General features: G+C 42.4%; 1 protein-coding gene across 1 annotated transcript in view; it reads right to left on the reverse strand.

Moving 5' to 3' along the window:
• LRP5 (LDL receptor related protein 5) overlaps positions 1-23412 on the reverse strand; it is a gene marked incomplete at its 5' end in the record, with an annotated part of 120917 nt that overhangs the window by 81853 nt on the left and 15652 nt on the right. The window contains 2 exons of the mRNA XM_015406923.1: positions 18080-18251; positions 18733-19129. Coding sequence (XP_015262409.1) covers positions 18080-18251; positions 18733-19129 — 569 coding nt within the window. The remainder of the gene's footprint in view (positions 1-18079; positions 18252-18732; positions 19130-23412) is intronic.

Genomic DNA, 23412 nt, shown 5'->3' on the forward strand with positions numbered 1-23412 from the left:
TCCAGCACCATAGTTCAAAAGAATCTATTCTTCGGCGCTTGGCCTTCCTTATAGTCCAACTCTCGCAGCCATACATGACTACTGGGCATACCATTGCTTTGACCATGCGGACTTTTGTTGGCAGGGTGATGTCTCTACTTTTTATCATGCTGTTTAGGTTTGCCATCGCTTTCCTCCCAAGGAGCAGGTGTCTTTTAATTTCATGGCTGCTGTCACAGTCTGCAGTGATCTGGGATCCCAGGAACGTGAAGTCTGTCACTACTTCCATGACTTCCCCTTCTATTTGCCAAGGAGTGATGGGGCCGGATGCCATGATCTTAGTTTTTTTTTATGTTGAGCTTCATGTTTAGCAGGAGACACAAAACGTCCATTCCATACTCAAGCATGACCCAAAAACATGCTTATCTTTATATGTAAGTTAAATGCAGTACTAGCAGGTAGGGATGAAAACAATTAGATGTTTAAAGTTTGTATATTGCTAAACGTTTAAACTAGCCTTGCTTTGCAAATGCTACAGGCAGACCTTGGAAATCATGCAGGGACAGAGCTCAACAAACACATTAGGCTGGTTGCTGGGGGTGGAGGTGAGAAAAAGGTGGAGCTGGGAAAGGGCATCATTAAGTTTTACTTGTATTCTGCTCCTTCTCTATTCCAGTTGCCACAAGAACAGATCAGGCTCTTGCAGCAGCAGGTCAAAAATCCACGGCTTGAATATATTTTAATCACAATTTCCCTGACTTTGCCTGACTTCTCACCAATTTCCCCGACTTTCCCTGACCAATTTCCATTTCCCTGACTTTCACAAAAGGGACAACCCTGTAGTATCAACATACTAATTTGTGTACAGGAAAGGTTTGCGATATTATTCTGAGGAGAAAATTTTAGTGATGGAATGAAAAAGTACATATAGATATATAAACCAGAAAGGTTTATAGAAAGGGAGGGGAAACCAGCTGTTTTCGCTGGACTGAGCCTGTTGCATTTTAGTGAAATCTGACGTGAAAAAGGCTATTTTATACATTTGCTCCATTTGCATTTTTACAAAATGAGTCAGTAATGTCACTTGCTCCGTTCTGCTGCCATTGTCTCAAATTCCTAGCTAGACAGTCTATTCCAGATACTTTCTGGGCGATTTCTCACTAGAGCTGCCTCGCAGCGCAGCGCCGTTTGCCCCAACACAAACATGTCAATTTCACACCCAAGACTGCAGGGCTGCATTTGACTCGCGGCTTCGCCCGATTTCCTCCGCAGTTTCATGATCCTCAAAAACCAGGATCATGAAACTGCGTAGGAAATCGGGCGAAGCCGCGAGTCAAAATGCAGCCCCGGAGCTTTGGGTGTGAAATTGACATGTTTGTGTCGTGGCAAACGGCGGCTGTGCTGCGAGGCAGCTCTAGTGAGAAATCGCCCTCTGTCTGTTCACTTCGAGAGACACATTATATTTGCATATTATGCACAGGTCATGACTGTTAGATGCCCTTTTGGTATATCAGGTACAGAGCAGTGCTCTTGAAGAGTGAGATTCAACTGCTCCATCCTAGGGGGTCATCAATTAGACCTCAGAGGCTCTGAAATGTAAGCTAACTCAATTCAACATTTTTAAAATTGGTTAAATTGAGAAAATAATAAAAACAATAGTCCAGTAAAACAGAAGTTATGCACACTTCTAGTCTACACTAGGCTCCTAAAACAAAAGATACAGCATTCTGCACTCACTCACTGGCTTTTCACAACAACCAAGGACATGCTGAGACACAACGTCATCTCTGGAATCCTACTGCTGGATCAAGATTAACGTCTGAACTTTTGAAAGAAAAGGATAGACATTATTCTTGCTTCTTTCCTCTTTTTAAGACAGGACACGTCATGCGTAAGAACACTGGTAGGACAGTCCTTCTGACTTAAGCACCAAACTATTCATTATATTTTTTAAAAACAGGAGACAACAGCTTCACGATAAGGCATACCAGAGTTAGACAATTTTATTGTCATAATTATAGTGATTTAATGGCTAAGTTTAGAAAGGGATGCCAAGCCCAATACGAGACAATTCCCTGTGGGCAATCAAGACACGGAAGTGTTTATGCAACTTTAAAATCCATGTTATCAAGGACTTAAGTTTGTTTTAATTGAATTGGACTACGGCCTTAACTGCAACAGGGTTCAATTAAACTTTGCAATCTTTATTGTATACTTTTATAAGCATTCTCTTGGAATAGACTTTCCAGTAAAGGTAAAGGTAAAGGTTCCCTTGCTTGCAAGCCAGTCGAGTCCGACTCTAGGGTTGCAGTGCTCATCTCCGTTTCCAAGCCGAAGAGCCAGCGCTGTCCGAAGACGTTTCCGTGGTCATGTGGCTGGCATGACTAAACACCAAGGCACACGGAACGCTGTTACCTTCCCACTGAAGTGGTACCTATTTATCTACTTGCAATTTCTTGCTTTCAAACTGCTAGGTTGGCAGGAGCTGGAACTAGAGACGGGAGCTCACTCCGTCATGCGGCACCCGGGTCTCTAACTGCTGAACTACTGACCTTGCACAGCCTGCAGTTCAGCATCTTAACCACTAGAGCCATCGCAGCTTCTTTTCCAGTAGTTTCATATATATTTTAGGGAACGAAAACGGACTACAAGTTCCCAGTGGAATACCATATTCCGAATATGACAGTCTACAAACATGCACGTGACTTTTCAATTTTAAAATACTCCTGAAGCCAAGCCTCTGGCAACACAGCAAGAAGCAAGAATTAGCATCTCTACTTGTCAAGTTCAAAATGACAATTTATCTGATGCACACACAGAAAAACTTGTATTTCCCTTCCTGTGCTGCCTTGTCAATATGGATGTGTCCGTTTCCAGGAAGGAAAGACCTATCCCTACATCTGGCACTACAAAACAGTAACAGGATAGTAAACTAGCATATTACATACAGTGTATAAGGTGCCCACCAACAGAATTAGAGCGGGATACATTACATTTCTGATTGTCTTGCTAGAAGTTCATGACAGAATTCTAAAAGGAAGGATCAATTATGCATCCCATTTTCTCTTCCTTCATACCCCTCCCAACTCCGCTGGACAACAACTTTTACAATACTTAAGATTCTGGGAACTGTGCTCTTTTCACTAAATACAGATTAATGTATGACATTCTTCATATATATATGAAGAATGTCATACATTAATGTATGTACACTCATATATCAGGGACTTTCATTGCCTATAGCTACATAAGTACAAATATGCTTGCAAAATATTTGGAGAGATACTAAGTAATGCCCTCATTTAAACTCAAGATTAAAGGTAAAGGTTCCCTTGCTCGAAAGCCAGTCGAATCCGACTCTTGGGTTGCGGTGCTCATCTCAGTTTCAAAGCCGAAGAGCCAGCGCTGTCCAAAGACGTTCCCGTGGTCATGTGGCCGGCATGACTACACACCAAGGCGCACGGAACGCTGTTACCTTCCCACTGAAGTGGTACCTATTTATCTACTTGCAATTTCTTGCTTTCGAACTGCTAGGTTGGCAGGAGCTGGAACTAGAGACGGGAGCTCACTCCGTCATGCGGCACACTCGGGTCTCGAACTGCTGAACTACTGACCTTCCACAGCCTGCAGTTCAGCGTCTTAACCACTTGAGCCATTTTAGTCCATGTAATGAATGCTTTGAGATCACACCTGTAGATAGAAAACTGGTTTTATTTATTCGGATATCAGTATTTAGTATTTATTAGTATTTAGGGGATTTGCCCAATCTGTCTGCATACTTGTATCTATTTGGCTACATATTTTACATTGTTATATGCTTCCTGTGTGTAACACTGCCATACGATAAATAATAAATTTATCCATTTAAGAGAAGGCTTTAAGGATCCATGTTCAGGGAAACTAAATACATTGTGCAACTTAAACACTGGCTGGCAGCCCTCCCCACGGTAACCAGTACTCATGAGGATGTATTTAAGGTTTCCTTTCACCCATTCATGAGCCACAGAGAATATTTAGATGAGTTGTATCTGTCTGGTTTAGAACCATCTAGTAACTGGTGTGCACTAAGCACACACATACAACCAATGGATAAAGGAAATCTAGAGTGGTCTAAACTAAATAGCTACAGGCAGACGGACATGCCAAATGCTAAAATTTTCACGAAACACAAGACTGGCAGTAGGCAATAATATGGCACATTGGCTGTGACCAGGGGTCGTTTCGTAGAAAAAGAGCTAGGGGAACTCATTATCATAACTCATTAGCATATGCCACACCACCTGACATCACCGGAAGTGTGTCATAAGGCCACACCCCCTGACATCACCGGAAGTGTGTCATAAGGCCACACACCCCGCCCCCAACGGTCCCGGCCGCTGCCGCCGGCCTTGCAGCTCCACGGGGAGAGGCAGGGAGGAAGCAACTTACCCTCCCTCTTCTCCTGCCTCCTCCTGGCTGAATAAGGGCCAGATGCGGGGCGGCCGGAAGCAGGGGGCGGGGCTTCATCATGTGCCCCGCCCCCGTACCTCACCCGGGGGAACTGCGATCCCCCCGAAATGACCTCTGGCTGTGACCCATCGGCTCCTGAGAACGCTGAGAATGCCAGATTCTAGCAGCATTTGCTAACACTCCCTCACTACGCTCTCTTCATCCTAGAATAAATATATTTTGTTCACAATCCCACTTCCATTGCTCCTAACTCTTACCTGGATCCCAGGTAAATATCCCTTCCCAGTTGCAGTCTGGGTGAAAATCCATAACTACATGCTGAATGCGTCTATTGATGTTGAAATGAGAGAATGGCCTGAAACATAGGCATAGATGGTACTGTACACCAGACAGAATCTTTAAAATGCCAGACTGCCTCCAAGATGGGAAATAAACTATTTAAAGGAAGTAGTTCAGCTCCCAACATGCTGTGTTTTAAGTGTGTCCCCCCCACACACACACACTGTTTAACGGTACTCAACAGCAGATTCATTGGTTTGCTGCCATCACATTTAATGTGGCCATTACTGTGCCTTCCTTAGGACCTATTACTTGCTTGATATACAATGGACTAAAAGAGCAAGCTGGTGTCCTAACAATGAACACCAATGGCAACCATAGTATTCTAAATACCGATGGCAACTCCAGACTTCTTAATAATCCACAAATATTTGCATCTGTTGCTGAGATATGTGTTTCATCACAAAGTACCTCTTTATGCTAAAGTTTCAGCCATCCAATATACTGCTATGTACAACTAGAATTAGGACGTGCTACATCCAGGGCTATTTTTGGGCAGGAACGCACAGGAACGGAGTTCCGGCTAGCTTCAGAGTTGGCCATGCCCACTACGGCCAAAACCTCTGTGTGCGTGGCTACAGAGGGAAGGCCTGGAGAGCGGTGACCCCCCCCCAGCAACTCCGAGGCGGTGGGGTGGTGGTGGGGCCCTGGAAGGATCGGGGAGGCATTTAAATGCCTCCCTGTGCCTTCCCCGGCTTGTTCAAGGGCTGGCTTGCCTGGTCTCCCCACAGCCAAGGGAAGGCATGGGGGTGTGGCCTAATAGGCTAAGGAGCTGCACTGTCGGGGGTGTGGCCTATTATGCTAATGAGTTCCTGCTGGGCTTTTTCTACAAAAAAAGCCCTGGCTACATCTTACATTTAAGTACTGGTGCTCAAATGGCTGTCATTGGCTCCAAAAATATTATCTTAAGCTGTAGTATGTTTTACTCTTTTCAACACATACTTCTGTTTTTCTGTTCCATATGTTTTACAATTAAAGCCGACTAGGGTACAAGAACAACACTTCATTACATTTAAACTTATTACCTTGGCTACATGTCAGGAGAATGAAGACCACAAAATAGCTTGGGTATGTCTAACGACATTCAGATGGGGTATTAACCAAGCCAGGCGCAAAGGATGATAATCAGCTTTTGTCAAAGTTGTTCCTCCCCCCCTTCTTTGCACTCCACATCTTTGTACCAGCAGTGCAAAAAGAAGAAGAAGAAGAAGAAAGCTAAACATGAACATTTATCTTTGATAGCATCCAGAAAACCATGCACCAATTTAGAGAAAAGCCTTCTAAACTTTCTCCTTTAGGTAAGCTTAAGATCTTCCACTAACACCATAGGCAAGGAAAGCATCTTAATCCCTTTGTTACCAAGCAAGTTCCATATGGCATTCCTAGTAAGGGGAAATGTCACATAGAAAAGGAGAGGGAAATGTATTATGCAGCAGTCATGGGAGCAGAACGTTCTTTTAAGAGCAATCTTTCTTTGGCCACTGCAGCCGACGACATGGTGCACTCCTTTTTCCTCTTCAAAACAACATTAATGGGACCAGAGGCTACACATACGTCCAGCACAGAGATAAAATGCATGCAGCATCTTTTCTCTTATAGCCCTTCACAAATGTATTTATGAACTGTACAAATATACAATCGTGATTTGCATATTAGTGCACGGAAATCTTTCACACCGACTGCGCAGTAAGTAATTAACCTTTTAACATCTAAACGTCAAAATACGAACCAGAAACCGAGACAGCGAAATATTCAGCCTCAGGACAAGCCACCGAAGTTTTGAGATTCAGACCCAAGAAAGCAATTAATATTGGCGGAGGGAAATAACAGCATGCTTAGGTAACGGCTTACGCTAGTTTTTTGGTGCGGCTAGACTTCCATTATAAATCTGCCTTTGCTCTTCATTTAAACCCTTTGGAGACATCAAAGCAAGGGTCATTTGATACAGAGGAGGGCGGGGCTGCAACCAGGCCTCGCCTTCTGTCTATGCTCATTCAGCAGACTGTGGTGTGCACAGACCTTAGAAGTCTGCCACCACGGCAGTCCCTCCTTCCCTCTTCCTCTATACCAGTGGTGGCAAACCTATGGCACGGGTGCCAGAGGTGGCACTCAGAGCCCTCTCTGTGGGCACGCGTGCCATCGCCTCAGCCAGGCCTAGACCATCATTAAAGTGTCGAATTCTCTGCCAAATAATTTTAAGTAAATGAAAGCATTTTGGATTGCTTTCCTTACTTTGTTTGGATCATCTTAAGTTAATGTATGAGTTGTTTTTCCTAAACTAAAACCTCAGTATTCAGGTTAAATTGCCGTGTTGGCATTTTGCGATAAATAAGTGAGTTTTGGGTCGCAGTTTGGGCACTCGGTCTCTAAAAGGTTCCCCATCACTGCTCTATACCTTCAATCTTTGTAAAATGTGACAATTACTAAGAGGGACTTGGTAATGGGAACAACGGCAATAACTTAAACCCCTTCAATTTAAATCAGACTGCTTTCGAGCAAGGGAAACCCTTTACTTTCACTTTAATTGCAGCACTGCTACTTAATGATTCTCATCTAAACTATTATGTAATTCGGAAAAACAGCAAACGAACAAGGATAGTTTAAATGTGTCCATATATGCATTTTTAAATAAACTAACATACTTTAACAATTATTATGTTGGTATTTCAATATTAATTTGCATTTCTGTACATCAAAGTTGAACATATTTTGCAAGAGTTAGCATTAAATAATAAAGAGCATTGATTTATATTTAAAAGTACAGACATTTTAGGTACAGACATTTCCGTTTATAATCAAGTTCTCAAAGAACTCTTTGCGTAATAATTAGTACCATATTAAGACCTTTTTTTTTTTTGGTAAAGATTAAAATACCCAGAGGATATTCACAAAATGTGTCAACATAGCAGCAACCATAAAGAACAGGTGATTAATTTGGTGTGGGGGGTATTTTTTTGGTACATGTAGCTACTGTAGACAAGAGGAAATCGTGATCAACTGAAGGGAAATTCTTCAGCTATGAATGGACGACAGACAACACTTGCAAAGCAAGTAATGGACAAAGTCACCAGAGACAAAGCAAGATGAAAACTGACAAAGAATTCAATGTCTTCAATGGTTCACAACAGGCTCCCAAGGAAAAGCCAGAAAGGGAAAAGGCAGCAGGACTACCTATAGGAACTGCCAAAGCAAAAAGGGAGCACGTTAGGTGAAGGAAGTCTTACAATAAAAGGTGACAAGCAAAACATATGGAGCATTACACTGGAATCAGCATGTGGATGAACAGTGATTGCAATCATAAAAACCAAGGGATGACCGATAATGAAGAAAAGAGGTATTGGTTAAAACCAATGCAACCCTTTATAACATTTCCATCTGCCGATATTCAATGGAGAGGGATCAAAGAAGTCCAAAACAATTTGAAGCTACTTATTTCTTGTGGCTCAGTTAAATTTGTATTTTCTCCATTGTCTCTTCCTAGACATTGGAATCTGGCCGTTTCTATATTAATTCCTAATGAAAGAAGTTTCTTCAAGTCTTCAGAATACACTAGTTTTTGAAGAGTGTGTAACTGGCTATAAGTTGTTGACAATGAACAACAATAAAACAACCATGAAAAATTGGGATGCAAATACATACAAACTATTTCTCAGTGCTTTGAATGTACATATGACAGTAAATGAATGTATGTAGGTGCCAGAAGAAAATCTCTAACCAGAAATAGTGATGCAAAAGTTTTAAAAAATGCCTGCTCAGGCGGATGATTTATTGGCCTCTTACACTCATGGAGTCCCATGAGAGCCAATGGAACAGCACTAGTCAATGAGCAACACCCCTCTTTTGCCCCCATCTCTTGGTTCCTTTATGAAAAAAACGAAAGAGAAGAGAGAGAGAAAAATCTGACAAGTCATTTGCATAACTGCACAACACCGGATTTCTGAGCATTCATAATGAACAAATCGACCAAACAAATTGCCTAAAGAACTGCAACAGTAAGCTATTGGAGTTCTTATGTCGGCAACTTCAGAAGTCCATTGGGAGAACTGAATCTTTTATAATAATAATAATATTATTATTAATAATAATAATTTTTAAAAAATCACAATTCTTGTCCTGTCTCTCAAAACCTGAAAAAACCTGTGTGCCACTAATTTAGCCTTCTTATTAAAGAATGAATACAAGATAAAAAGGAGCCGACAGCTGGAATACAGCCAGAAGAAAGCTTTCAGGAGCAAAATGGAAAGAGAACCATGTTTGTTCTGCATTCAGAATTTTAAAAGGGACTCCACTGATGAGATGGGCATATCTGGCTACAGGTCTAAGAATACACATTTATTAGGGAAAAAAAAAGGGAAAGAATGCTCCGGTTAATAATAAATTTGAGATTAATGCCTTCTAACCAGAGGTGCAAGGACAATTCCTAAGCGATTCAACAGCCACATGGAAAGAACAAAGTTCTCTTTTAAAAGTCACCCTTTATTGGGAAGGAGGCTCCATTGCAGGGCGCAGGGAAATAGACAGCTCAGGGCTTTCTATTTATAGTCATTCAGGCAGTGAATAGTTTCATTCCAAATGCCACAAGGCATACATGCAACCTTTTATTCCAGGGGACTGATTTGTGTTTCATTTCATAAGGTCCAGGGCTATGAGCACAAAAGGGATTTTTAAGGGCACAACCGAAAGTTGGAGGGGTGAAAACTGCTTTAAAAATTAAAACCAGACTCTCACCTACCAGAATGAGATGGGGAGAATCCTAAAAGTTTCCTACGGAGTTCTTACGAAATGCATGTGTTTTTGCTCATTAACAGTGAAGACTAGTGCTCTGCAATTTAAGCAAATCTGGGGAGGGGGGGGAGAAGCAAAAGGAGAAAGGGAGAGATGCAAGCATTTCAATTAGCTGGCTTTGAAGGACCCTTCTGAATGAGAAAGACAGAACACACTTGTCAAATGCAAGTTCAAGTGAAAGCCACTTCTGCCAATGAAGTGCGCAGATGGCTGTGGGGGTCCCGCTGAACCTTAGCTGGGCCCCCATTATGTCTTTATTGCCCACAAAAAAGGCAAGGGTCACCTACAGTTTAGAATAAGTTAGCTTCCTTTCCCACAGGATGACTCTAGTCAATCAAAGTTGGGAGGGAAGTTTCCCCTTTTGAGTGACTGCTGTCTCATCAGGGCACGGAACGCTTCTACGAGGCTGAATACACACTTTAAAGAATTCCCACCACTGCAGACATCAGTTCAACTTCAACTGGCCCAAGTGTTTCTATGAGAAGAAATGCAGAGAGACCCTAGCTGCTGACATAGTCTTACTGGCCAATATACAATAAAACCTTTCTCCCCTCTGAGAAACAGTTGAAAACTGTAAATGCACATCTGGAGTCAACTGTGCAGAAATTCACTCTCTGCTACATATGAGAGGGCATACATTTTAGCTGAATTCAGACATAAAGCAAATCCATGGTTTAATTAAACTAACCCTAACCTTACTCTAGGGGCCGTGGTGGCTCAAGTGGTTAAGACGCTGAACTGCAGACCGGAAGGTCAGTAGTTCAGCAGTTCGAGACCCAAGTGCTGCATGACGGAGTGAGCTCCCGTCTCTGGTTCCAGCTCCTGCCAACCTAGCAATTCTAAAGCAAGAAATTGCAAGTAGATAAATAGGTACCGCTTCGGTGGGAAGGTCACAGCGTTCCGTGCGCCTTGGTGTTTAGTCATGCCAGCCACATGACCACGGAAACGTCTTCAGACAGCGCTGGCTCTTCGGCTTGGAAACGGAGATGAGCATCGCAACCCTAGAGTCGGATTCGACTGGCTTTCGAGCAAGGGAACCTTTACCTTCACCTATAGTGGGGGGCAGATGTGACCATCATAATACTTGACATCATGAGAGCAAGAACTTGGTATCTATATTGCTTATATATTTTTGCAGGCTGTTTTTAAAAATGCACGTGGATGCACTTTTGTTTTCAGATCCCTTTGGAATGTGTTATATGGAGCAATTATCAGTTTATTCGCTATCAAAATCTCCCTACTGGTGAATCTGGGTATAACTATACATTTCAGTTTCTTCAAGAAATTTCAGTTTCTTCAATAAAACAATTGATACCAGGACTTTTTGGGGACAATTTGTTAAGATGTTTAACACATTTTGAAGAACAATGACTTTGTAAAATAAATCAGAAGGGGAGTTTTGAGGGTGATGCCTAGCAAGGATGTGACATCACCTCGTGTTGTCATGTCCTGTGATGTCACTTCCAGGTCAGAGGTCAGGTGATGTCACTTCCTAAGCTCCACCCCTTCCAATGATGTCACATAATACACCAAGCCCCACCCCTTCCTGTGATGTCACTTTCAAGCCACTTCCCCCAAACCCACCTCTTCCTCCGAAGTCACCTTGTGGCTCTCGAGCATCTGACATTTAGTCTATGTGGCTCTTACATGAAGCAAGTCTGGCCACCCCTGTTCTTGTTCATTAAGACTACAGCATGTCATAAATCTGGGAAATGTAACAAGACATTGCAAAAGGCTGATGTATGATTACTGTTTCATCCAGAATTACAGGCTCTGCTTTCCAAGTCAGAGAGTATGAGTGAAAGGTATTTATATTCTGTCAGTTTGCCTAGCCAGGCTCATCAAAAAATTGGATGTCAACTCTAGATCAGAAACTATTTATTATTTATTTATTTGTTTGATTTATACCCCGCCCTCCGCGCGAGCAGGCTCAGGGAGGCTTACATTAGTCAGTACAAAAAAAAAACAATTAAAACCACATAAAATCCTCTAAAAACAGTTCAATTATAAATAAATTGTGGTTCATAAAGTGCTGGCAGTGGTGATTAGTTATTTAAAATGGCTTACTTAAGAGTATACACAAAGATCTCACAGTCATTCTGCTCAAGATCTTCCTCATACAAGGACGGCGCAGGCTAGGTGTCAAAGCCAAGGGCCAGGGCTCTATAATTAAAGTTGTTGATGTTGGTGTGGTGGCAGCTCCTTAGTTGAAGGCCTGGTGGAAGAGATCCGTCTTGCAGGCCCTGCGGAACTGCAAAAGATCCCGCAGGGCCATGATCTTCTCCAGGAGCTCGTTCCACCAGTATGGAGCTGCCACTGAAAAGGCACTGGCCCTAAGTAGCAAGCCTGGCATCCTTGGGACCCAGGAGGGTCAATCGATTTTGTGATCCCAACCGTAGTGCTCTCTGGGGTATATATGAGGAAAGGTGGTCCCTCAGGTATGTCAGACCCTGGCCATATAGGGCTTTAAAGGTAAGAACCAGCACCTTGAAGCGAATTCGGTATGCTATTGGCAGGCAGTGCAGTGACTTTAGCACAGGCTGGATGTGCTCCCACCTGGGGAGACTCATCATAAGCCTGGCCGCAGCATTCTGCACTAGCTGCAGCTTCCGAATTTGCGACAAGGGCAGCACCATGTAGAGAGTGTTACAGTAGTCTAGTCTCAAGGTAACCATCATACGGATCACTGTCGCCAAATCGTTGTGGTCGAGGAAGGGGACCAGCTGCCTAATCAGCTGAAGATGGTAAAAGGCCAACTTGGCAGTGGCTGCTACCTGGGCCTCCAATGTTAAGGAGGCTCCAGGAGCACTCCCAAACCTCACCTCTGGCGCTGGCACCAACGGATCCCTACCCCCACCCCGACTCAGGCGCAGGACCTCCATCTTCGTCGAATTCAGTTTCAGCCAGCTCAGCCTAAGCCAACCAGCCACGGCTTGTAATGCCCGGTCCAGATCTTCCGGTCTGGAGCCGGACTGGCTGACCAATATCAGATAGAGCTGGGTGTCATCAGCATACTGGTGACACCCCAGCCCATGCCTCGGGGCAATCTGGGCAAGGGGCGCATAAAGATGTTGAATAACATTGGGGAAAGCACTGCCCCTTGAGGCACTCCCCAATCCAGTGGGTGTCTCCTGGACTGCTGTTACCCTAGTGCCACCCTTTGTCCCCGACCTTGGAGGAAAGAAGCAGGCCACTGCAAGGCGAACTCCTATGTTGGCGAGTCAGTAGCTGATGGTCGACCGTGTCGAACGCTACAGCAGCAACATCTGATTTTTAAGCCCTGTCCAGTAGATTATTCTAGCTATGGACCAAAGCCTAGGGGTAGGTTGGGACATGTTTTCTGGACCTGCTTTCTGCCTTCAAAGGTCCCACATGCAGAGAGCCTACTACACACATGGACTTGAATATGTCAATTTCCATATATGTCAACTGCCGCAATGACAATTCAAACCCTGGGGGGAAATGAACCCTACAAATCATGCATGCCTGCATAGGCACTGTATAGAAAATCCAGCTAGTGGCCTGGATCCACTGGAGAATTTCCACACCTGGAAGGATTTCCAACAGAGTGTGACTTTCTGGCTTTCCTCTCCAGCTGCAGCCCAAATGCACCATGCATACTGCTTCTACTGAACCCATGGGAACAAAATGGGGGGGGGGGAATCAGGGCTCCAGCAAAAAGGAAGGGGAGAAAGTACTGCTCCACAGATGGAAATCTTTCCAGCCATGGAAACTCTGTGATGGAATCAACCCAATGTGTAAAGGTTAGGATTCAATTCACACACATACAGCCAGATGAACATGTATGCAGAACTTTAGAGGGCACATTGTAAAGGCAAGGGAATTCAAAACCGGGAAAAGAAAATCCTAATTTAGCTATTTGCTAATGAATGATCCATCCATAGGATGGTACGCATTTAGTGACAAATGAAAGGTTAATGGGGATAAGTACTAGAAGACCAAGTAATGCGAAGCACCTTATTTGATCAAAAAGCCAGACAAGATAAATTTGTCATTCGAGTTCAGGACAGAACTTTCTATATTACCCCTATATTCCAGATGGGGGACTGAGACTAAGAAGAGAAGAAGAAGAGATTGGATTTATACCCCGCCCTTCACTACCCAAAGGTGTCTCAGAGCGGCTTACAAACTCCTTTCCCTTCCCCACAACAGACACCCTGAGAGGTAGGTGGGGCTGAGAGAGCTCTGACAGAAACTTCTCTTTTTCAAGGACAGCTCTTATCAGAACTATGGCTTGCCCAAGGTCATCCAGCAGGTGCAAGTGGAGCAGTGGGGAATCAAACCTGGTTCTCCCAGATTAGAGTCCGCGCACTTAACCACTACACCAAATTGGCTTGCCTACAACCAGCTAATGAGCTTGACGCTGAAATGAAACTTGAATCAGGGACTTGTTGGTGCACAGGCCACATTTTGAAACTACTATATCAGCTCTTAAAATTACAAGGCTGGAAGAGGGAGGGATAACTCCTAGAAGGCACACACACAGCTAGGCTTCCCTTGAATGTCGGCTTTCTTACCCCACCACTGCCATTTGAACATTCTATGTCCTATCCTTCTTTCTTCATCCTGTCTTTACTCTTTACTCTTGCTCTTCTAGCAGAGTGTATTTCTTTTGCGCATATGGATTATTAACACATTCCAATCATACCTGGAACACAGCACTACAATTCTAATGGCAGTATCAGCGGTCGTTTAATACAGTTTATTTTCATTCTATTCTATATTTTAAAAACACTAAGACAGCCTTGTGCGACTTACTTGCCAATGGAAGCCTGCTTTAATAATAAACAGCTTTATGTTGCTAAATGCACAAAAGCGTTTATTCCATGAACACTAGCCAGGGAGGTGTACTCTGATATTAAATAACCAAAATAACCTTCGACGAGAAGTGACACTTCAAGAGAGCAGAACCTATATATATAGTGCTTCAACATTTCAGTATGACAAATCTGCAGGATACCCCATTGGAAAATATAGTAAAGCATTTACTGGGCAGGGAAAGTTCAGATATAGATACTGGCTCGGGTCCAACTCCCCAGCCCCCCCTCCCCAAAAGTAGAGTAGGGGGCAGAATCCGAAACAACTCTGCCATATCCAAGCAAGAGTTTCTACTTACACCATCAAAAGTTTGGATCCATGTCTATGTTTAAAGCTCCTTTTTAACACACAAAACAGCCAAAATTTAGAGAAAAAGTAAATAAGAAGCAGCATTCCGTTTCAGTCATATGAAGTAAACAATTAGTAGTCTAAGTTTCAGATTTGTAGAAAACTATACTGTTGCAGCCCACAGTGGCCCTTTAGTTGTTTGCGGAAGTCAGTCAGCTCAGTCCTGCTATCATCAATGCTTATTTCTCTTTTGACTGTGGGAAGGCAATTGCCTTACTTCTGACACAGGATGTTCAGCAGGGTCAAGGGTCAGATTCCAATTATTCAGGAATAGTCTCCTGCCCATTTTTCGAAACAAAAGTTCATTCTGGTGTACAAGAATGCACAATTCACTTTAAGTAGAAAAAAACCAACTTGCCTAATGATTTAAACGCATTATAAACTATAAGTAAATTGCATAAATACAACACTGCAAATTGCTTATAGTTCCAAAACTAAACTAGAAAATTTTGTTTCAGCAAATCAAAAATAAAAAAAATCACAGCCTACGAACTTTAGAATTTCAAAACAAAGGAAGGCCTTCTCATTCACTCTTCTTGCAAATACAGGGGTCCCCCTGTGTCTTGCATTGTGGCAAGGCAATTTAGTTTGGGTATTGAAGAGAAAAAAGGGTTACACTAATTTGCCCTATGACTATTATTTTGATCCAAATGTTGGTTGTCTTTCACGTATTTACCCACTTTTAGAATTTAATGCAATTTTAACAAGCAGCCAAGTTTGCAATATATCGACACCTTAATTAATGGATGCGAAAATGAATTTCCAAAACTTTGATTAGCCTGCTTATGTTTAGGAATCACGTAGAAGCCATTACCAGCAAAGAAAGGAAGAAAGATCCTGCCACCTGTATCGGGAGAAATCCATCATGTATTGAGCTAAAATGTCATTTTAAATATTGCTAAAAGTATGTCAAAAACGTTACCTGGAAAACTGATTTCTACAGAGAGGTTTACGGGGAGCCCGTTTATGGGAAAGGCGGTATATAAATAAAATAAATTAAAATAAATAATTTGAAAGCCTTTTCTGATAATATATGTACAGGAAAGGCAACTCCTATTCTGAATTAACAAATCCATTTACTAAATCTGATCAGAGAGCAAAGCTAGGAAAACTAAAATGATAAGAAATATCAGTTGAGCTTCCCAGGATTTCCAAACGGAGGGGGGCTTGTACAGCTTGACACTAATGACCTGTGTCATGCTTCACAGAAACTTTTTAGCACTGCACAATACTTCAGAGAGATTCCGTGTACAAAGCCTGAATCCTTCAGGAAAATAAACTACAAAGCATTTGAAATTACGTCTAAAATCAGAAACAGCGCCCACTCACACGGCACATTCTATTTCATTCTAACAGTTAGACTCTAACTACTGACCCAAAGGTTATTTAAAGTAGGAACCTGTCCAATAGTAAGAAAAAAAGCTCAACCATTTTAATTATGCAGTTATATGGCAATAGACAAACGCTGGAGAGATAATACCAACAAACCACAAAATTGGTTTTTAAAGAGAATTAGGGACTTCTACACGTGGATGCCAGTGGCTCTCTGCTGGAATCTTGTAATCCGTATTAATCTACTGTTTGTTCCTGGAAAGTACCTTTTTGCAATGAAGTCCTAAATTTGCTTTGAATCCATTTAATGCTGTTTATTTTGTGGCAGCTGAATTTGTCGAGTCAGACATATTATTTCCACAGACACTATGTGAAATCTGCTGTATTCCTCATCTTTCCCCCTCCTCTCCCCCCCTCACCCTTTGCACATACTGCCAAACTAACTTAGCAAAAAAGTTTTAAAAGCTGGGAACAATGTTACCACGGGGTGCCAAATTTGCAGCGAAAGCCCCAAAGGCTGTTGTCACGCAAAGTTTGACAGGGCTTGCCAAATGGTTTCTTCAGGATATAAAGTACTTGTGAAGTGACTGAGCCCTTTGTATTTATAGCTGAATGCTGCAGATGGGAAGGTCTCTGCCAAGAAAGAGTAACTGCTGTTTTCACCATGTGAAGTTTTACACACATAAATAAGGAACTCTCTCACTCCTAGGTATATGGAAACACTGCACTGCTTTGGAGGTGTTCCTACCCCAAATGCGGGGTGGGGGGGAGATTTCTTTCCTAAAAGATAGAAAATAACCAAGTATACAATGCACAACTAATTCAGATTAAGAATTCTACACAAAGCATAGTTTGTTTTCAAGTTTAGGAAAACCTGGGAGAAAGTGTAGAGTTCACAAGGGGTTTGTGATATTCAATAAAATGAAAACGCCATCAACCAAGCATCCTTAGCTGTAAGTCAACTGAAAATTCCTGTTCTTACTGCAAGCCAAAACCACACCTTAAGACTGAGGACTTGTGTGTGTGTGTCCCATGTTGATTTAATGCAATCTGAATTTTGTCTAATCCCCCAAATACTAAGATGCAGTAGCGGTTTAATGAAAATACAGGATACTAAAGTAAATTTCCCTACTTTTTCTTCTTACCACACAAAACACCATATAAATCAGACTTGGCAACCCAGAAAGAGCATCTGTATCCACAAACATTCTAACCAAAAATGTAATTTCGGATGAATTTTGTGAGCTTTAAGTGAGAAACCTGCTCCTATTAAGTGGTATCAAAATTGCTTTTTCAGTCTGTTTGCAGACTCCGAGTCCCGTAAGGGGCTAATATCGCTAAGGTTTTCTAGCATAGTGAACAAATTATCTTCAAAACACACATACATGTATTTTCTAATTTACTGGTAAGAGACTCTCACAGGGCATGCAATATGCTGGCTATTTCGGGCTTCCATGGAACAGAACTGTCCAGTTATTTACAAAACATATGTAATCTTCCCTGTACCATTTACAAAGCAGACTGTTGCAGCCAAGGAAAACTCACAACAAAATTCTGGAAAAATTAAAACTTGCTTCATAAAAGTGCCAGCTAAATGGAGATGTCAACACACATTCTTCCCTGTGAGCAAGTTACTGGCCTACTTTATTCCTTCTTAGTGTCTCCCGTAAGGATTTTTTCCCTCGGATGGTCGTGGCCCCGCCCCCAGCGTGCCCCGCGTTGTCACGTCACTTCCGGGTGACATGCGCGCGCTCCAGACGTGACCCGGGAGTTCCCCGCTCCAGGTAAGAAAGCACTTGGCAACACTATTAATTACACACACACATACCACCATTCTGATTATTGTTTCAATCAGTTGAGAAACTGTTCATGGTCTACGCATAAAATTGCTAAGAAACAAAGTGAACTGATATCCTCAGACAAGTGAGTAGTCCTCATGGTAGCTCAGCCCTTAAACCGTGTGGAGACAGAGTGTTCTTCCCATAGCTTCTCAGAAAATACATTTTACCTCAATTTTGTCCGTTTTTGCATCTCCCCAATATAGTTTGTGTTCTTCAATATCCAGTGCCAAACCATTGGGCCACCCTAGAGACGTGTTCACCAAGACCTTCCTCTCTGAGCCATCCAGATAAGCACATTCAATCTTCGGATTTTCACCCCAGTCTGTCCAGTACATATAGCTGTTGGGAACAGAAAAAAGACGCTTTACATTAGCACCTATACACTCATAAATTCTATTAAAACGTATTGCTTCAGTTCAACTTGACTTACTAGCTTGGGAACATGTTCCTATTAACTGGTTATCAAAGCAGTTATTTCCAATCTGTCCACAGAGTTTGAGATCCATAAAGGAATAACAGTATCACCATGCTTCTCATTTTAAATAAGGTGCAGAAAAGACAGAAATTAAAGTCAGCAAGCCTACTAAATGGCAGTTTTCGATGCTTGGCAGCCTCAAATGCATTAGACAGCAATGCAAAGTACAGATTGAGAGGACAACAAAGATTTCAGTACAGAAACATGCGGCGGCAGCAAGGCAGCATAAGCTGTCTATAACAAATCTGAGTATCCCTATGTAAATATCTGGTTTTGTAGCTTACCAGCAAAGGTAAGGCTACCACTTCATTTCTTTTACATTCATTAAAGGTGTGCAAGACTCACCCCATCACCGGATTGAGTACTATTGCTCTGGGTTCATCTAGGTTTTCAGATATTAAGATCTTTCTTGAAGTCCCATTCAACCGTGTAACCTCAATGTGATCTGTTCCAGTGTCAGTCCAGTACAAGTTTCTAGCCACCCAGTCCACTGCTATTCCATCAGGGTGATTTACTTCAGTTGTCACAAGGGTCTGGGCTCCAGAACCATCAAGGAAAGCCCGACGAATGGCTCTGACATCATCATCAGTCCAATATATATAACCTTCAACAGGATCATAGTCTATTGCAATAGCATGCCTAATATTGTCTATCTGCAGAATAATATCGGTAAAGTCCGGCATGTCCAATGAAATCCTTCGTAAGTCTGTTCTCCTGGCAAGCAAAAGCACTTCTTCAGCACCTGGAAAAGAGAATTGCCCATAATTAATCAGTACTTTCCACAACGTAAGTTTTGACCATACTCACTAACAATGGAAAACAATGCCTGACTTGAGAAATGTGCTGAAATTTTGTTCAGTTAGATCAGAGGTCCCCATTGTGGCACCTATAGGGACCACAGTGCCTGTTGACACCTTTCCCAGTGCCCACTGTGGGAAAGTGGGAGTGGTCAGGTGGGTTTTTTTGCCCAGGTCATGTAAAAGGGATAGCTAGATTAGATGCCTGAAAAATGAAGACAGACAGGGCCAGATACGAGTTTCTCAGCTAGCTTAATATGTATAGTTATTTTGTATGTATGCAAGAAAATATTTTTAAATATATATTATATATATACATTTAAAAGGCATCCTATTAAACAGAGCTTCTGTCTGAAATGCTGAAGAGTTATAATCAGAGGTATGCATAACCTAAACAGCATGATAAAAAGTAGAAGCCAGCCTGTTGTCCCCAGCTCATCGTCCACCCAGCGATTCGAAAGCTTCGGCGAGTAGATAAAATGGGAACCACTCCTTAGAGAGGGTGGGCACACCAATCTCCCTTGTGGGAGGGTGTTAGCTGACGGTCGCGACTTCCTGGTCGAGGTCGGAAAAAGGCAAAAGAACTTCTCGGCTACAAAAATCCCTGCAGTGGATGTCTCCGGCCAGGCAGTGGCAGTGTGGTGATGTGACATACGGGTCCTGAAGCCTGGTCGACAAGCAGCCGTTCGGAAAGTGACTGAGCTAAGCCAAAAGACGTTTCCACCGTGCAGTGACAGCGTGTGCAGTTCTCCAGATTAGAGTCCACTACTCTTAACCACTAACTCACAGTGGCTCTGGGGACTCCTGAGCTAGATAGTCAAGTTAACAGTGAAGCTGGACCACTAAACCTGTCATGTGTTTGCAACACAGAGACAGAAGTGTAGCTAGTGGACCCCAAAGAACCATTTTTCTTGAGCACTAGAGCGAAGTATGAATGTTGGACTACAATCTGGGAGGCCATGAAGTTTGTTGTGTGACCTGGGGCCATTCACTAGCTCTCAGCCTAACTTACCTTAGAGGGCTGTTGTAAGACTAAAATGGGAAAGAACCATGTACGCTACCTTGGACTTGAGGAATGATAGGATAAAGATGTGCTATGGAGACAAGTAGGTTTTTGTTGTCTTAACTGTTCTTATATTAGTGAAGTGAAAATTAAACAGCTGAAAAACACTGAGGGTGGGGGAGCTACACTTTAGAGATGCTCATTCCCAAGCACAATTCCTCCACAAAACTACCTTTTAATAGAACATGTGTTTTTTCAAAACTCATGTGTTCATCAAAAGGCTAGAATTCGTTTTTTTAGACTTGCAAAATAAAATTCTTCTAGTCACTTAGGTCCAGTTCTGCTACACATTACAAAGTGAAAACATACAATTAAGAAGATTTATATAAAATGTAAAAGGTTACGACTACATTTGCTAATGTACAAAAAGAAATCAAGGGAAAATGTCTAGACGTTGATCCTGTTTTCTGAAGGGAGAGGAGTGGAGATGGCTTTTGTATGCAGTATACCTTTCCAGCAAATGATACGAATGCAAGTTTAAGGCTCTTTTCATCAGCAGATAACATAAATATTTTCGTTCTTTAATTTTTGAGAGCTCTTCCAAAAAAATATTTACATTACATGTCAAGCTAGTTACACGAACATACAAAATATCCACCGCAGAGAATATGTGTGTTTATACACACACACACACAGTTTTGTAGGAAAATTAGTCTTTCAACTCATGTTCTCCGGCACTGCAATTTGTATATGGACCTAAGGATCACTTACTTACACTCTCTTTTAACCAGCATGGGTGCTTGCCCTGATGCACTTAAGGTGAATAGACTTTTAAGAGATCTCAGTCCGGACATCACAGAGAAGGTGGCTAAGTTTCTCTGCTTGGCTTTAAAGCTGCGCCAAAGGTTCTTCTAACATTGTATATATGAGTTTTAACTGGTTTTAAATGTATACATGGTACTGATAATTTATGCCAATAAAGGCTGACTTGACTTGACTTGACTAGCTTTCGGATGACATTACTGGATCTCAGAGAGGATGAGCTGTCAGATTACAAAGTCATCTGTAGCCATAAAGAATGCATGTTAGACTGTAACATGTTAGACGCAAATTACTATCAACATCTGCATGTGGAAACAGGATGCTCAAGATCGAGCGCACCATTAGAGGACAACAGAACCATGTTCCCCAGCAAACTAAAGAAAGATAAATGGCATCGGAACAAGGGAAATAACTTGAGTCTTCCAACACACAGGTACAGCTAACACTGTTAACTGAATATCCAAATATGAAAGGCCAATGTACCAGTCAACTTTATCAATTGAAAATCCAGAAAGTAGAAGTTCAAGGAAGGAAATAAAATGGCTCAAAGCAAACATGGCCAAAGGTCATACTGCAACAAGAAGTTAGGGGAAAAGTTTACTTTTCTTGCATGCAAAGGACAAATGCATTCATTTTGTCAAGCAATGTACCAATCTACTGGAAAATATATTCAATGTTACAACCGACAGTTAAATACCAAGTGCTATTTAATATTATAAACTATGGTTTCTGAACATCTGCAAAGAAAATAAGTTGGTGACCTATTTTAATATAATACAGATGGCAGAGAAAGAAGTCATATGTGACTCCTCTTAACAACTCCTCTTAACAGAAATATCCATTCAGTATAAGCTACACAACTCCAGACAACTAATTTGCATAACTTATTCAATTTGTAACTTGGATCTTTATAGAAATAGAACAGTACTGAAAATATTAGGAGGCTTGATGAAGATATAGGGGTGGGACCAATGTTCTCTCTAAGCTGTGGAGTCTTATGAGCAAAAATTCTGCTTTGTGAGCTACCAGCAGTAAAGTTGTGAGCAAGTGATTTGGCTACTGTGTAAATTAGTTTGCTCTGGAGCCATCCCTTCCTGAGCGAAGGTGAAAATCTGTGGGCCGGAGGCTAAAAAACTATGAGCTGGCTCACCCTAACTCAGCTTAGAGGGAACACTGGGTGGGACATGACTGCCAATCCTTGAGAATCAGTGAACCTAACACTGGTGCTGCCACTACCATTGGTGGTTGCTGGGTCTAAATTCATGTTGTGCATACAGGCTTTGCAACCAGACCCCTGAATGGCTCCATTCACTACTTTTCCTGATTCCTTCATGTCCATCTCTCACTGGCATGCCACTTGACAATTCTCAACTCTCCCTCCATTGCAAAGCACACAAGGCCGTTCGCTCCGTCCTCCTTCCAGCTTCCAAATTCGAGGAAGGACAAAACAGTAGATAAAAACAGTGGATAAAACGCGGAGCTCGGCATCAAACGTCTGCCTCAGCGCCATTATATTATTATTATTATCACATTTTTTGTAACAGTTTGGTGTAGTGGTTATGTGCGCGGACTCTAATCTGGGAGAACCGGGTTTGATTCCCCACTCCTCCACTTGCATCTGCTGGATGACCCTGGGCAAGCCATAGTTCTGACATAGCTGTCCTTGAAAAAGAGCAGTTTCTGTCAGAGCTCTCTCAGCCCCACCGACCTCACAGGGTGTCTGTTGGGGAGGGGAAGGGAAAGGAGTTTGTAAGCCGCTCTGAGACTCCAAGTGAAGGGCGGGGTATAAATCCAATCTCTTCTTCTTCTAACAGAGGCCTTTTCAAATCACCTCTGTTCGTACACACATACTCCCATTCAAAGTGCCCTTTTTAGACGTCACCACTCAACCTATACAGCTACAGACACATGCAGATTCTATTTTCTACCAAGGCATTGAACTTGAGATTCATGCATTTCAGGTTATGGATTCTGGACACTGGAAGTAATCAGTAGATCTAGGCTTTCGCATAGGGGCCGCCGCCGCCACCACCACCAATGGTGGCGATAACATCGGGATTAGGAGCCGCCCTCAGAAGTTCCGCCATGAATTGTATGGCACTGACACTGTGGGATTGGCTTGAACTATCTACTGGACAGTATCACCCCAAGGGGAGGATTTAAGGAAATGACTGATGCCATCAAAACCACTCAAAGATCATCTTCTTTACAGAAAGCACTTTATTATTGTTATTGTGATTATTATTCATGATTTCATTGTTTTATCTGGTTTTATGCATGGGCTCATGCCCCTTGTAAGCCGCCCTGAGCCCGTTCGCGGGGAGGGCGGGGTAAAAATGCCTAAATAAATAAATCTGCACACAACTAGGCTACAACATCAGAAATCTCCGTAGAAAGTCCCCA

This window comes from Gekko japonicus, unplaced genomic scaffold (assembly GCF_001447785.1).
Source record: "Gekko japonicus isolate JY-2015 unplaced genomic scaffold, Gekko_japonicus_V1.1 scaffold1331, whole genome shotgun sequence".
NCBI classification, from domain to species: domain Eukaryota; kingdom Metazoa; phylum Chordata; class Lepidosauria; order Squamata; family Gekkonidae; genus Gekko; species Gekko japonicus.